Source organism: Antechinus flavipes, chromosome 4, assembly GCF_016432865.1.
Source record: "Antechinus flavipes isolate AdamAnt ecotype Samford, QLD, Australia chromosome 4, AdamAnt_v2, whole genome shotgun sequence".
Taxonomy (NCBI): Eukaryota; Metazoa; Chordata; class Mammalia; order Dasyuromorphia; family Dasyuridae; genus Antechinus; species Antechinus flavipes.
Genome location: NC_067401.1, coordinates 388,503,306 through 388,519,572, shown reverse-complemented (window position 1 = coordinate 388,519,572; position 16,267 = coordinate 388,503,306). Strand labels below are relative to the sequence as shown.

The 16,267-nt window shown below is 40.9% G+C and overlaps 1 protein-coding gene across 2 annotated transcripts in view; it reads right to left on the bottom strand.

The window, feature by feature from the left end:
- Positions 1-5,271: 5,271 nt before the first annotated feature.
- Positions 5,272-16,267, bottom strand: part of CACNA1S (calcium voltage-gated channel subunit alpha1 S) — a 101,638-nt gene continuing 90,642 nt past the window's right edge. Inside the window, exons 37-44 of one of the 2 annotated variants that reach the window (XM_051998675.1) lie at positions 13,293-13,394; positions 12,314-12,438; positions 11,359-11,487; positions 9,848-10,089; positions 8,195-8,271; positions 7,205-7,305; positions 6,842-6,988; positions 5,272-5,797 (exon numbers count right to left, since the gene is read on the bottom strand). In XM_051998675.1, the coding sequence (XP_051854635.1) occupies positions 5,552-5,797; positions 6,842-6,988; positions 7,205-7,305; positions 8,195-8,271; positions 9,848-10,089; positions 11,359-11,487; positions 12,314-12,438; positions 13,293-13,394 (1,169 nt within the window). In that variant the 3' untranslated portion in view covers positions 5,272-5,551. The remainder of the gene's footprint in view (positions 5,798-6,841; positions 6,989-7,204; positions 7,306-8,194; positions 8,272-9,847; positions 10,090-11,358; positions 11,488-12,313; positions 12,439-13,292; positions 13,395-16,267) is intronic. The other variant, XM_051998676.1, reaches the window with a different exon arrangement.

Below are 16,267 nucleotides of genomic sequence, written 5' to 3'. Positions count from 1 at the left end.
AGCTCCCGCCTGCCTTCTCTGGCTTCTGAATCTCCCGGACTGAATCCTGGCTGAGATTCCGAGAGCTTGTAGTGCGCCTGCCTTCCTGGCCCTGAGGGCTTCTAGCTTATGTGCCCCACACCTAGTACACGCCAATCATTACATCACCAAGAAACCATTATTTGTTGTAGGATTAAATCAAGGCTAAACTAGATTTAACCATTGTCTCCTCAATTCCCCTTAGTACCTTGTTTCAACTTCTGGCCCACAACAACCAGAATACTCCAGTCTCTCGGTGTCCATAGGATTTAGAAATAGACATCAAAACCAGCCTCCTCATTTTAAGGCATCAGGGTCAGCAGTCCCTATTCTCAAGGATCTTATAACATCACCTTAATTGTCTCCTTTACCTCCCGGATTCCCGATATGGCAGTATTTTCTTTCTATCTCATTTGACTAAATTGATCAGGCTCTGTTCACACTAGGTTCTGATTAATTCATTCAAGAAGAGTTCCAATGAACAAAGGTTAAGTAGGTAGGATAATCCATGGGGAGCCATTTTTATGGTGTTCAAGGTATTCGCTCCGATAGACTAGAAGTTCCTTACAGGTAGGCCCTATTTCATTTTTTTCTCTTTTATCTCCAAAACTGCTAGCATGGTATCCTGCATATAGTGAGAATGTATTAAATGCTTCTCCATTTATAGCCTCTATCTCACCAGTTTGTTGCTAGGTTCGAAAGAGGTAATAAATGCAATGTCTTTTTTTTTTTTTTTTTGGAGTGGGGTTGGGGAGGTAGTGGGGCAGGGATAAGGTGAAAATGGGAGTAGGGAGGCTTATAACTCAGGTTACTTGAAAGGCGCCCCTTTCCTTGTGTGAGCCTGAGCTCTCCCACTAATTGTCCCAGAAATCCCACCTACGTAAACAAGTACAGAGTCACTCTGGATTGCCATCCTGCTCCATAACTTGATTTTTCATGTTCATTTCATTTTTCTTTGTACCTAGCCTTCCTAATTTGATTTTAAGTGTCCTTCCAGCAAAGACTTTCAAGTCACTTTTTAAAGGGTTTACTAGGTATACATCAGAGTAGGTATTACAGTGGATAGAGCACTGGTCTTGATGTCAGAAAAACTTATGTTTGTGAGTTCAAATCCAGCCTTAGACAGTTTTTAGCTATATGACCCTGAGCAAGTCATTTCACCTTGTTTTCCTCATTTTCTTCATTTGTCAAGTAAGATAGAGAAGGAAATGACAAACCACTTTAGTATCTTTGCCAAGAAAACCCCAAATGGGGTGATGGAGAGTCAGAAATGACTGAATAACACATGTACACATCCATTTCCTAGATGGATTCCTTGTATCTTCCAAAGGACACAAGCAGAGGGATCATGGATAAATCTCCAAGCCTCAGTTTTTGTTAATAAAATAGGGATGTTACCAGGTCAATAAACTCCAGTAGCTTCTAATTATCAAGATAAAACATAAACGCTTCTATTTGATTCTTAAAACACTCCACAACTTGGCCCCAATCTATCTTTGCAGAATTATTACATATTATACCCCTCCTCCATTCTATAGTCCAGCCTGTTGACTTTGTTTCAGTTTCTCACACATGATACCCTTCTTCTTCCCGGCCTTTGCTGGGGTTGTCCCTCTGCCCCACTACAATGAACTCCCTTTCACCTCCACCTCAGACTATCCTTAAGACAGACTTCAAGCATCAGTTTCTACATGGATTCTTTCCTGATCCTCCTAATTGCTCATGCCTTTTCTTCCTGTCTCATATTCTGAATATATCCATTCTCTTTATATTTATATCACCCCGTTAAAATAATTTGCTCACTTTCAGTTCGGGGGCAATAGAATGGGTTCCCTGAGGTCCACAGGATTGACTTCTTTAGTTTAAAGGAGATTATTTTAAATGAAAAATGTCTCACATTTGATCTGTACAGGCCCTGTTTACACTAAGTTCTGACTGATTCATTCAAAAAGAATTCCAATGAACAAAGGTTAAGTGGATAGGATTATCAATGGAGCCCCATTTTTATTGTGTTCAATAAAACATAGTCCTTCTCTGAGAGACTGTAAGTTCCTTGAGGGTAGGCAGTTTCATTTTTGTCTTTTTATCTATAATAAGCATGCAATAAGTGCTTCTCAGTTTATAGCCTCTATCTCACTAGTTTGTTGCTAGGTTCAAATGAGATAAATTTTTTTTTGAGTGGGGCTGGGAAGGGTAAGTGTGTAGGGTGGGTGGTGGGGAGGGATGAGGTGAAGGTGGAAGTGGGGAGGCTGATAGCTGATGTGATTTCATCATAATAGGCAGTGAGACGATCACTCAACTGTTCTGCATCGAGGACTGCTGAAGTTAAGTGACTTAGTAGACATCATTCCATCAGTGTGTCAGAGATAAGACTTGAACCCACGACACTGGAACCCTGAGGCTTCTTCCTCTTTAGGCTATGAGAAAATTGAAACTATCAGCAGTTATAGTGATTTGCTTAAGATCACATGGCTACAGAAACTAGGCAGTGACCAACACTTAACACCCTATACCATCATGAGGTCAAAATAGGTTTATTATTTAGACATAAAGGATGATATTATAAGCAACTTAGGAGAACAAAGGATAGTCTACCTCTCAGATCTGTGGAGAAGGAAGGAATTTATGGCCAAAGAAGAACTAGAGAATATTATAAAATGCAAAAAGGATAATTTTGATTATATTAAATTTAAAAGTTCTTTTACAAAGAAAAGCAATGCAGCCAAGATTAGAAGGGAAGCAGGACACTGGGAAAAAACTTTTTATCTCCAAGGTTTTTGATAAAGGCCTCATTTCTAAAATATATAGAGAATTGATTCAAATTTATAAGAATACTAGCCATTCTCCAATTGATAAATGGTCAAAGGATATGAACAGACAATTTTCAGACAAAGAAATTAAAGCCATTTCTAGTCATATGCTCTAAATCACTATTGATTAAAGAAATGCAAATTAAGACAGTTCTGAGGTACCACTTCCTACCTGTCAGATTGGTTAAGATGAGAGGAACAGATAATGATAAATGTTGGAGGAGATGTGGGAAAACTGGGACATTGATACATTGTTGGTGAAGTTGTGAACTGATCCATCATTCTGGAGAGCAATTTGGAATTATGCCCCAAAAGTTATCAAACTGTGCACACCTTTGATCAAGCAGTGTCTCTATTGGGCCTGTATCCCAAAGAGATACTAAAGAAGGGAAAAGGCCCCACATGTGCAAAAATTCTTGTAGCAGCCCTTTTTTGTAATGGCAAGGAACTGGAAACTGAATGGATGCTCATTAGTTGGTAAATGGTTGAATAAGTTATGGTATATGAATGTTATGGAATATTATTGTTCTGTAAGAAATGACCAGCAGGATGATTTTAGAGAGGCCTGGAGAGACTTAGATGAACTGATGCTGAGTGAAGTGATTGGAACCAAGTAAACATTGTACATGGCAACAACAAGATTATATGATGATTAACTCTGGTGGTCTTGACTCTTTTCAACAATGAGGTGATTCAGGGCAGAATTATCACAGAGAGAGCCATCTGCATGCACAGAGAGGACCATGGGGATGAATGTGGATCACAACATAGTATTTTCATTTTTTTTTTTGTTGTTGTTTGTGTGAATTTTTTTTCTCATTTTTCCCCCTTTTGATCTGATTTTCTTGTGTTGAATGATAAATGTGAAAATATGTTTAGAAGAATTACATGTTTAAAATACATTGGATTACTTGCCATCTAGGGGAAGGGTAGCGGGGGAGAAGAAGGGAAAAAAATTGGAAAGGATTTTCCAGGGGTGAATGTTGACAATTATCTTTGAATATATTTTGAAAAATGAAAAGCTATTATTAAAAAAAGAGATCACATGGGTAGTTAGTAGAGTCAGAATTTAGGATTACAGGATTTAAAGCTGCTTTTCTTTTCTAATCCATTCATTTTATAGGTGAGAAAAATGAGGTCCAGAGAGAACTGGGTTTGTCTCAGATCACAAAGATAGCAAATAGCATGAATTCATATATTTTCTCAAGTTTACTCCTGCCTCCTAGGCATATCCAAAGTGTAGGACATTGGGAAAGGCAGATCAGAAGATTTCTGTCAGTTAAGTGATTTGCTTAAGATCACATTTTCATTGATTTTATTGAAAGCAGGGGAAATGAAAGGTGGGGACCACCTAGTTCTCTTCCTCTGCTCCAGCATTCCTCTTTCTGGGAAAATTTAGGGACCCGCCTTACTTGGAGGACACTACGAAAATCATTCTGCAAGGACACCATTGAACTGAAGTCAACAGCTCAGGTACTTTGCATGCAAGACTCACAAGGCGTATTGCCAGGGAGGCTCCTGAAAAGCTCTACCAGTTGCCAGAAATTTGGGCTTGGCACAGGGTAGAATGTTGATACCTGCATCCCTTAGCTTGAGCATGAGCATACACACACAGAAAGAAAGAGAAAGAAAGAGAGAAAAACAGAGAGGGAGAAAGAGAAAAACAGAGAGGGAGAAAGAGAGAAAAAGAGAGAGGGGAAAAAAGAGAAAAAGAGAGAGGGAGAAAAAGAGAAAAGGAGAGAGAGAGAGAGAGAGAGAGAGAAAGAGAGAGAGAAAAGGAGAGAAACAGAGACAAAGACAGAGAGAAAAGGAGAGAGAGAGAGAGAGAGAGAGAGAGAGAGAGAGAGAGAGAGAGAGAGAGAGAGAATGAATATCTTATTTCTCTGGCTACACCTTAAGTAGCTTTCAGACCCCAGGAGTCAGGGCCCCTGCAGTTGGCAGCGGGACTAACCCAGAGATGCCAGGGTGTCTGAGGCAGACACTGTCCTTAGCTGGGCTACTCAGGTGACAGACGGAGGCTCTCTGGAAGCCCCTTTAAGCTTGCTGTGTCAGACAGTCCTGCTGGGGAGCTGGATTTAATCCCACCCTACAGTCTGCTCCCCCTCCTCTCCATTCTGTTTAAAATCAGGAAAGATTTGTCTGCCCCCTCCCCACATCATCCCCAGTACTCTAGCTCAAATTTCTCTTTCCCAAACTGGTCCCATTTCTAGGATTTTATTTCAGGGACCTTACAACAGAAAAAATGCCCAAGTACTAAAATAAAATATGGTGCCACCGCCTTGGATTTCTATTAGAATCAGAATCCTTCTGCCTCCAGATGGTGACAGATTCTCCTGATGTCAAATGGGCTTCTGGGTCTGAGACAGGGGTGGGGATTTCAGGTTGTTCCCGGTCAAGGAGGGAAAAGGCTTGGGTCCAAGAAAGGAGTCAGGCAGATGCTGAATGCTGATGTCACACTTGGGGGTCTTTAATGCCCTGCCAATGGTAATGACCTTGTGCCATTACAGACATGAGACTGCCGGGGCCTCGGCGAATAATCTGGGGAGGCTCCCTTCATTCAGACTCCTGGGGAGGAGCTGTTTTCTTCTGGTTTTTCACAATATTTCATGACCACCTGTCCCTCAGCTAATTAGATAGCTCTCCTGGTGGGAAGATGCTCTGTTCCCAGGTTGGAACCTCTTCTACACCAGGGCCTTTCTGACGGGCCCATTCAGTGAGGGGGGTCACAGCTGGGTGGTGATGAGGGCCTCTCGGGAGCCCCACGGCCCATTGTAGCTGCCTGGGGCGGGCCCTATGGCCTGAGGCTCCAGGGACGAAGGGGACCTGTTCCTGTCTTCTTTCAGCAGCTCATTTGCTGCCTCCTCCACTTCCTCTGGTTCCATCTGGCAGGCGTCGGCCAGTGCCCGTCCGGTCGCCACCACGAAGCCTGTGTTGCCAGCCAGGGTGCCCAGACCACCCCGAACCAGAGCCTGCCCAGAGATGAGAGGAATTAATCCCTTGGTGGGCTCTGGCTTTTTCGGACAGCTCTTCCTTACCCAGACCCTGGGACAGCCCTGCTTCCACACGTCCCAGCCCTCGTGTAAGTGGCCAGTCTCACCCCCAAGGCTGTCATGGGCACTGGTGCTCAAGTCAGAGCAAGTAGCTTCAAATGAAGCCTCTGATAACAATAGTGCTTAACATTTGTGGGGCATATTACAAATATCTCCTTTGACCTAGGTGCTCTTAGTTTATTATTATACTCATTTTATTAAGTGAGGAAATGAAGGCAGATGGATTAGGGGTGTGTGTGGAGGGGACAATACATTCTGGGGGAGAATCTAGAAGTCAATGAATTTCCACTCCTCTCATTTTAAGAATAAGGACACTGAGGATCACAGAGATTAAGTGACTTGCTCCCAATCATACAGATAGCTAAGTAGTACAGTGAGCAGAATACTGGATTTGAAATTAAGAAGATCTGAATTAAAATCCAGCTTCAGATTCTGGTTTCCTCACTTGTAAAATGGGGATAATAATGGCACCTACCTCTTAGGGTTGTTGTGAAGATCAAATAAGATAATATTTATCAAGTGCTATTGTTATTATATTATATTGTTATATTATACATTATAGTGTTATTATAGCATATAACTATATTATATCTATAGCATATTATAGTATATTATATACCTCAGAGACTTGAATTGAACCTACATGCTCTGATTTGAGAGCTAGTGCTCTAACAATTGTATCATGGCAACACAGGGATTTAGATCTGCCATTTATATAATGGAGGGAACTTCCTCTGCCAAAGAAGATCCACATCTGTTCTGCAATTTATAGTTTTGGAGAGTTTTACGAGGTTTAATGATTTTTCCTTTCAGAGGCTGGATTTGAAGCCAGATTTTCCTCAGTCTGAGGCCGGTCCTCCGGCCATACCATCTCCCCTTCTTGTGCCATCTTCCCCTCCCCAAGCAGAACCCCCTCTCCCTTCATCGTTCCCTTAATTCTGGGCGTCACCAGCCCACACTCACCTTCCGGATCAGTCGGGCAGTAGCTGGCGTAGAAGGCGCAGGAGCTTCTGGGTCTGCCCCCTGACCGCCACCTGTGGTCTCTGTGCACTGGGACTCTGGCAGGGGGCTCTCTCTCTCCCTGGAAACGTCCTCCTCCTTCCTGTGAGCCTGATCCCAAATGGAGAGGGGGATAGATTTCAGGAGGGGCGTGAGTCTTTGGAAGGACTCCTGAGAACGGACCAGAAATCCTGAATCCATTCTCAATTAAGGACCGATGTTTGCTATCCCCCTGCCTCCCTTTCCCCTATGTCCCCATCCTCTCTCACCCAGCACACATATTGTCCCATGGCTCAGAAAAGAGAGCGGGGCTTTGCCCTTTATTACCTGGTCAGGGGAAGCCTTGGAGGAGGCCCCCAGGCTGGCTACCTTCCTCCGGGTCATTCTGACCTTATGTTTCTCCGGATAAAAAGCACCTTGATGTTCTGCTGGGGAGAAAGGGGAGCTGGTTTGACCACTGAGATAAAGCCAACTTACAACCCCACCGAGTCCTGGTAGGGCCCCTGGCACACGGGCATCCTCTGCCAAGCAAGCCAAGAGAGCTCACTGAAAAGCACATGCCCAGGTCTCGTTAGCATCAAGACCAAGCAAATTTCCCTGGTCTCCAGTCCAAGCAGTCCAAGACAGCTTCCGTGTATCCCTTCTTTGGAGAAGGCTTCACCCCTCCACGCCCTTCCTCATTATTTCCTTAGATCCCTTCAACTCATAGAGTCTTTTTGCTACACTCTAAGCCCATCTTGTGATAAATTATTCAACCCGGCTCCACATGCTCCCCCATTCCTTGCACTTACATCCTTGCTCGTTCATCTCTCTCTGAAACTTGCTAGGTGAGAGTTAGCTAATCTTAAAAACTGATTCTAGCTAAGGACTGCCATGGTTGGGTTAAGGAGTTGAATTTTTCATAAGAGCTTTCTGGAGACAGATAGCTTAACCACACACATTTTCTCTAATGCTGGTGGGTTTTCTTTTCTTAAGAGAAGGTATTTTTCACAAGTGCTGCTTTATAAAACTTCCCTCACTTCACACAATTTAGTAGGCAGCTTCCCACTCTGCCCACATGGACTGGCTGAGGATATACCTACCATCCTGCTGTCCCACGTAGTTCCCTTGGTAACAAGCTCCAAGGCAACCCCCCTCATCTTGCCTACTCCACGAAACCTGAGATTCTATCCCTTCCCCAGGCAACAAGGGGCAGGTTTGGACTGGAGAGTCCTCAGAGAGTGCCCATTTAAGGAAGCAGAAGAGATGGGGGAAGCTGGGGTTAATCCCAGACAAGGCTGGCCTTCTCTAAGTCTAAAAATGAAAAGGGGCACTGACCTGCAGCAGAGTGAGGGTGACAAAGGCCATCCTTCTTTGGGGAAGATAATGCTGGAAGCTCATTCTCATGATGGATGCTTAAACAAGTAGGAAATAGACCATCAGTCTCTCTATTCTTTATGGTGACCATCCCCATCATCTCGAGACTTCATTCCTCCCCATCATCAATTTTTCTGATGGTTCTTCACTTTTCCCATGGATTTGGTTGCAGCATGAGACCATGATGCTCTATGGCCAGATAGGAACCTATCTGAACACCCAACAACATTTACCCCCTCCTGTAGATTGGTTACCTTTCTTGCCACTCACTACCTCCAAGCTCACCCCAGTCTCCTTGCCTCCCATAATTCCCTCCTCCAGAAACATCATTTTCCTTTTCTACCAAGTAGTAATAGACAACCAAAAAATACTTTTAAATTGAAGTAGGAGAGATTCTTGCCTATGGGAGGTGGCTGATGCACTGAGCTCATGCCCAAATGCTCTCTACTTGCCTCTATTGTACTAATCCTGAGTTTGTTGACTTAGAAAAACCACAAATCAACATTATCTATGTTTTATTGTATTTTTACTATTTTGTCAAATATTTCCCAATTGCATTTTAATCTAATTTCAGCTGCTCTAAGGCAGCTTTTTGATACCTCTTATCTAGTCCAAACCTTTTTTTATATTTGAGGAAACTGAGGCAATAGAAGTTATTTTCCCAAGGCTATAGGAGTGAAAAAATTGAGTTTTGAGCTAAAAATCTAGATAGTCTTCTATCCCAATCTTACAGGGGCAGTTAGGTAATACAATGTTATCCAGATCTGGAGTTGGAAGAGCTGAGTTCAAATCTAGCCTCATTCTAATGTGTAATTGGGCAAGTCACTCACTTAACCCTGTTTACCTCACTTTTCTCAACTAAAAAATGGGATTAATAACATAACCTATCTACCGTGATATAATATAATACATTATATAATATGTACATATATATATAAAATAAAGGGCTTAGCTCAGTGCCTGGTATATAAGTGGACACTAAATAAATGCTTGTTTTCTTCTTTCCTTGTAGATTTCTTTTTTTTCTGAAATATTCAGTTTCTTGTACCTAAATCTTCTTTCTGCCTCCCCTCCCCTGAGTCTGGAGTATTGTAGAGTTCTACTTTTAATCAAAACATTTTCAATAAATTCATCAATTCACTTCACCGCTCCCTGGAGATGCTACCTACCATCTGTCTGCAAGTCTGCAGAATGAGCAAATCATTTAGGTTTAAATGACAGTATCACTTCTGAAAAGGGGATGCCCCCTCCTGGTCTGAAGGGTCTCTGCAGGCCACATGAGCCAGGCTGTGTCCCAGTGAATTAGAAGAGATATCAGAAGGTATCGAGTCTAGGTCTTATTTTACAGAGGAGTATTCTGAAGGATTAAGAGGTAAGGGGACTTTTCCAAGCTCACAGAAGTAGCAAGCGATAGATTCAGAATTCGAACTCAGATCTTTTGACTCCAAATAAAATTTCCTTTCTTAATGAAGCACTTGGCTCCCCTCCTTCATGGGAGAAATGAGGTGAATGCCCCTCCCTTTCTCCCCCAGCGGGAGGATGCTTGTTCTTGCTGCCCTCCCCTCCCCCAGGCCTCCATCCCCAAACCCAGGGCCGGCAGTTTCTGGTCCCCACCTGGAGAATACACGGCTGTTGGCGTTGTTGGCGTTGGCGTTGCTGGCATTTGTGTTGGCGTGAGTCCTGGCCAGGGGGTTGGCAGGAGGTTCTGGGGGGAAGTCATCTAAAAAGACGGGCGAGTCCATGTCCTCCATCTCCATCTCGGTGAACTGCAGGGGCCTCTGGCTGGCCACGTTGGGGGGCAGCGAGTCGGTCCTCTCCAGGAAGGTGTCCACCTGGCCAAAAAGGCCGCCTGTCCTCTGCAGCCAAGGGAAGAGGGCAGCAAGATGGAGAGGAGGCCCAGGACTCGGGCTGCTGGGGAACTCGAGGCCAGATAAGGTGAGAAAGGGAAGGTAACGGGAACAAAGGGCCACCTTCTGTCTCAAACAGGCTCCCGGGAGGATGGGGTGGGCAGCGAGGCGTTTCTGGGGTTTGCCGCCTCCAGAACGGTTTCCTTAAAGAGCTGTTTCTCCCCCGGCCATCCTGGAAGCTGGGAAAGGCGGGGCGGGAGGGAGACAGTCTCTGCCCTCAGCAAGTTTCTAGCACAAAGGGCTAGATAATAATATAATTACTGTCATATTAATAACAATAATCTGGCCCGAAGGGCTAAATAATAATATAATTACTAATATTACATTAACAATAATAATGATCTGGCCTGAAGAGCTAAATAATACAATTACTAATATTGCATTAATAATAATAATCTAACCTGAAGGACTAGATAATAACACAATAACTAATATTATATTAATAATAATAATCTAGCCTGAAGGGCTGCTAGCTAATAATAGAATTATTAATATTACATTAATAATAATAATCTGGAGTGAAAAGCTAGATAATAATAGAATTACTAATATTATACTACTAATAATAACAGCCTGAAGGACTATCTAATAATACAATTACTAATATTATATTAATAATAATCTGGCCTGAAGGGACAGAAAATAATATAATTATTAATATAATAATAATCTAGCCTGAAGAACTTGATAATGTAATTACTAATATTACATTAATAATAATAATCTAGCCTAAAGGTCTAGCTAATAAAATAATTACTAATGTTATATTAACAATAATAATCTGGCCTAATGGGCCAGATAATATAATTACTAATATAACATTAATAATTGTCGATAACTAATTATTACAAACAAGGAGACATGAAGACAAGGACATTAGTGAGAGATGGACAGAGCGATAGATATAAGGCTGGAGAGAATGGAAGTGGGTCAGACTAATCAGGATTTGTACGGAGAGAAGGAAAAGAGGAAACTTAGAGGTGGGGGATGGGACGGATTGTGTGTGGATTTAGAAAAGTTTGCTTGGTTAGAAGCAAAGATAATGAGCCAAGTAGCCACAAAAGGTAAGGAAAGGTAGATGATGGGACTGTGGGCTCTGAGGTTGCTGCTTATCCCAGTACAGGAGTGATCTGACACTGGGGAGGCTCTGAGCTGCTTCCCATGGGGCGATGCTGCTTGGTCATTCCCCAGCCACTCAGTTGGCTGGCTCTCACTCACCCGGTAGATCCCTTCCTCCATGGCCGCCTCCACCATGGCCCTCTCCAGCTCTTCCTCAGCCGTCAGATCTCCAGAGATGGCTCGGTGGATCTCAGGAGCCGCTTCCTCCTCAATGCTCCGAAGACCAGCCTTATGCAGGAAAAGAAATGCATGATTAACCAAGGAGGAGCAATGAGAACTCGTAGCTCCAGGGCTGCTCTGTTCCTCTGACCAAGGTATCCAACACTGGGAGCCAGCTCCCTAAAGTTCTCCTACTGTCTCTTTTTCATTTTATGTCCCTCACTTGCTTTTTGGTTCACTGAGCTCCCTAAACATAAAATCCTGAAGGTCCCAGGAAATTCACCTAATTCAAATCTTCTTAAATTGTGGGTTGTGACCCCATAGGAGGTAATTGTGAGAATCATGAAGTTATAAATTTTTACCACAAAATGTTTGATTTGTATACCTATTTTACATATCTACACATCCAAGACTGCATAAAAATTTCTTGGGTGAAAAGGGATCACAAGTAGAAAAAGTTTAAGAAGCCCTGATTCTGTTCATTATCTGGGCAATTCCTAATGCTAATCATCCCAGGGGATATACCTCCTGGGTTGCCTGGAATGGATTTTTGATAGGTTAATTATGGTCTAGCTGCAATTATTCCTATTGCTTTTTACTCTAAATAGCTGGCCCATCTCCCGCAGGATCTTTTAACCTTGGACCATTCAGAAATGACATGCACCTCCATCATTGATATTGCAAGAGCATTTATAAGTTATTCTGTGCCCGTATTCCCAGCTATAAAATGAGCTAGAATGGATGATCTCTAAGGTTCTTCCAGCTTTAACAGTATGAACCCACGATATGGGAAACATGGCGTCTCTGCTCTAGATTTTAGGGAGAGACGGTATCTCTTGGGGAGAATGGCGGATATGTGCACGTATGGATAGCTCTGGGCCATCATGCTACTCACCTGGATCTGCACAGTGTCTTTTTTGGGCCGATATCCATAATACTCCTCCTGGCGCTTCATAAACTTCCGGAAATGCTCTTGGATAAGGAAGGTAGCATAGAATTTTCCAACAGTCACTTCATCATCTAGAGAGTTAACCAAACAGAGCCATGAGCCCCAATTAGAGTGGGCTTCCTGGGCCCAATATGGGACTGATAGGGTAGAAGAGTCAAGAAAGAAATGTTGTTAGATATTACAAAATTCATTTCCCTTGGTTATTTGGGCCAATGGGAATACTCTTCCCTGAGGCTCATGGTCAATTCTGGCAGACTTCCATGAGTGCAAAGTCATTCTGGACATTTGATAGCAAGGCACTCCTGTCTCACAAAGCCAAAGGAAATCCCATTCCTTCCTCTCCTTCAATAACTCAGGATCTCAATTATGATTCCAAGTAGCCATTGTTTATATTATGATTTATTATTGGTTATATTATGAATTATGATTCCAAATAGCCACTGGTGAAACACGCCATCCATTTCTTGACAGAGAGGTGATGGAATCAAGATGCAGAATAAAACATACATTTTTGAACTTAGTCAATGTATAAATTGTTTTGGGGAAACTATGCTTTTTTTTAACAAAAATTTTTAATAGAGGAAATTATATTTTCTTACTACTGAGTTACTCATTGCTCCCTTAAAAGGAATATCTCTTAAGCCACTATTTCTTTAAAATAAAGTATAGAAAAAAATATAGAAAAAAGTAATTGAAGCATCTTTTTAAAAATCAGAGAAAAAAATGGAAGGATAATCAGAAAAATGCACAGGAGCAGAGTAATTTTGAAAACTAGAGGTTGAATTTCTTATACTTAAAAAGCAAAGCAAGTAATTATACATATTCTTATATACTATTGAAAATATGTATTCTATTGATCATTTGTTAAGAATACAAATTAAAAAAAAATAACCACTAGTCTTTGGCTCCTTAAAGCCATACCTACCTCCAATGGGGGGAATGACTTGATCGAGAAGCTTCATACTGGTTCTCTTCCAAATCTTCTTGATAATGGCTCGTAGCTCCTCATTGGCCTGTTCAAAGTTACCTGGTGTCAGGTGAGAGGCAGGAATGGCTTCTTTTAACATCATTCATACCATGTCAATCCCTTGAGACAGAATGGCCTCCCAGTGATCTCTAAAAACCTTGGAGCCAGCTAGTCACTCATGGGAGGACAGGACAATTTTCTTACCTCATTGCCCTTCTAGTGGATCTGTAGTAAGATTTCTAGGATCATTGTTTGCTACCTTGTTGTCAGGGACTAAAGCTAACCTTATTCTGGTATTATTCTGTCATTATCTCAGCTCAGTCATTATCAACCCTAGGACTGAGGGACAGAACACGTCTGCATTTCAAAGTTCTCTGACATCTACCTCCTTGTCCATCTCTTACTCCCTGAGGTTAACATGCCTCCTGTAAAGAAATCCATTTTTTCACTCATTAATTATAAGAATCGATGGTGACTATTATATGGAATAAGTTACCACAAGTGCTCAGGGTGAGTGGTGGGTGGTGAATGGGAAAGACTGTGTGGGGGAACAGCTACTAGGGAAAGCCCACGTTAAAGTTGAATAGAGACTTAGTGATGTCTCATGGGGTTAATGGGACAGTGAGGGTCAAGGGGTCTAAACCATTTTTGTATGTGTCATGCATCCCTTTGGCAATCTGTTGAAATCCGTGGATCCTTTCTCAGAATGATGTTTTTAAATTCATAAAAAACCACATGGTATTGCAAAGGAAACCGATTACATTGAAATGTGGTTGTCAACATATTGAGAACAAATTCATAGGTCCCAAGTTAAGAACTTTTTTTTTTGATGTAGACCCATACACACACACACACACACACACACACACACACACACACACGTAAACATACATAGATATGCAGTATATTCTAAAAGTCTTACTGCAGTTTTAAGCTACTAACATTTAAAACTGCACTAAGACTTTTGGGCCAACTTGTATTATATGTGTTACAATAATATCTATCATATAATGTATCAGACCATATATAATAATAATAATATTATTTTTACTGTTTTTAACAATAACATATTATAATAATCTATATTTATGCAATATAATATAATAAAATAATATATTGTTTTACATTATTATAATGTCTATATTATATTATAGACATAATATGTATTATATAATGTATCAGACCATATATCCATCATATTATATAATTAATAATATGACAAAAATTACATAATATATTATTTATTATTTAAAATATATGTGTTAATATAGTATATTGTTAATATATAATATAGTTTTTATATTGCATATAACAATATAGTAATAATATAGTATATAATATAATATAGGTATAGCTAATAATATAGTTAATATATATTTGATAATACATAAAATTAGTTAATATTATAGTATATAATATTATAAAATTATATAATATAATAGATAATATATATAATACACGGTGACAATTCATAGAATATGTTGTTTTTGAGTTATTTCAGTCATGTCTGATTTTTCATGACCCCTTTTGCGACTGGCAGAGATACTGGAATGGTTTGCCATTTCCTTCTGCAGTTCATTTAAAAGATGAGGAAACCAAGGCAAATAGGGTTAAGTGACTACCCAGGTTCACATAGCTAGTAAGTGTCTGAAACCAGATTTGAACTCAGGAAGATGAGTCTCCCTGACTCCAGGTCTGGCATTCGACCCACTGTGAATATGAAAGTGAGGAAGCTAGGAGAGCCCAAGAGAATGGCAATCTTCCAAGCCAGGGGTGTCTGAAAGAATGGTAATGGCTTCATTGGAAACAGGAAAATTTGCAGGAGAGATGAGTTCTGCACATAATGAGGAAGGGGAAGAAAGGGAGCTAGCTGTTTTACACATGTTGAGTTTGAGATGGAACCTCCAAATGGAGATGTCCAATGAATAGCTAGTCATGTAGGGCTGGAGACTAGAACAAGGACTGAAGTTGTGTATTTAAAAATAGGAATAATAATCATAGAAGTGATATGTCAGCTGATGGCTATTGATGAGATAACTGAAAAAGTGAAAAGAGGGCCCAGAACAGAATCCAGAAAGAATTTCTTAGTTTCTAATGCCAGGTTATTAACTGTTCTATCTGAAATCTTCATATAATTTTGTGAATGGTTAGCAATTTTATCTTTTCTCTGTAAATATAATGTAATATAACACCATAATATCCTTTCTCTCTAAACCTTTACTAATCCTTCAGAGGGGCTTGGGTTTGAGAAGGGAGCATCTGCCCCAGACATGGGACATCTATGGTGACAGACGTATTCTAAGGTACAGAGGTAAGAGAGTGATTCAGTGTACTTAGCACAGTGCCTGGTATACAGTTGGCATTTAATAAAGGCTTGCTGACTGATTGATTGATGAGTGTCACTGACACTGATAAGTCTAGTTTTTTTTTTCTGATAAGTCTAGTTAAGAACATGTAGAACTAAGGGGACTACTCATTCATGTATTTCATGAAGCTGAGGGGATAGCTGGTTTCCATTCAGTCTTCTAGCTGTTCCCCTGTACACCAACTATGTTCCCTCCCTCTATTCTTTTCTTGAATTAAGCCCAACGATTGCTACCAATGACACTTTTCAGAATAGCCTTAATAGAAAGTCAGTTTAAAAATATATATTTATATTATATATACATATAGACAGACAAAATTATATATATTTATATAAAATTTATTTATTTATTCACATATGTATTTATTTATGGGAATGGATCCTAAGGGATTATTGTTCTGTATCCAGAGATGGCCCTTTGAGTCCTGTAGGGCTGAGGGCCATGTGAGTTTGGGAATTTCCCCATTCCTACTCCATTATTTACATTTTCATGATGCAAACCAAAGGGAGGCTAAGGGTAAAGGATGGCCTCTCTTCAGCTAGAATGTTGGAGAATCAGGGAGCATTT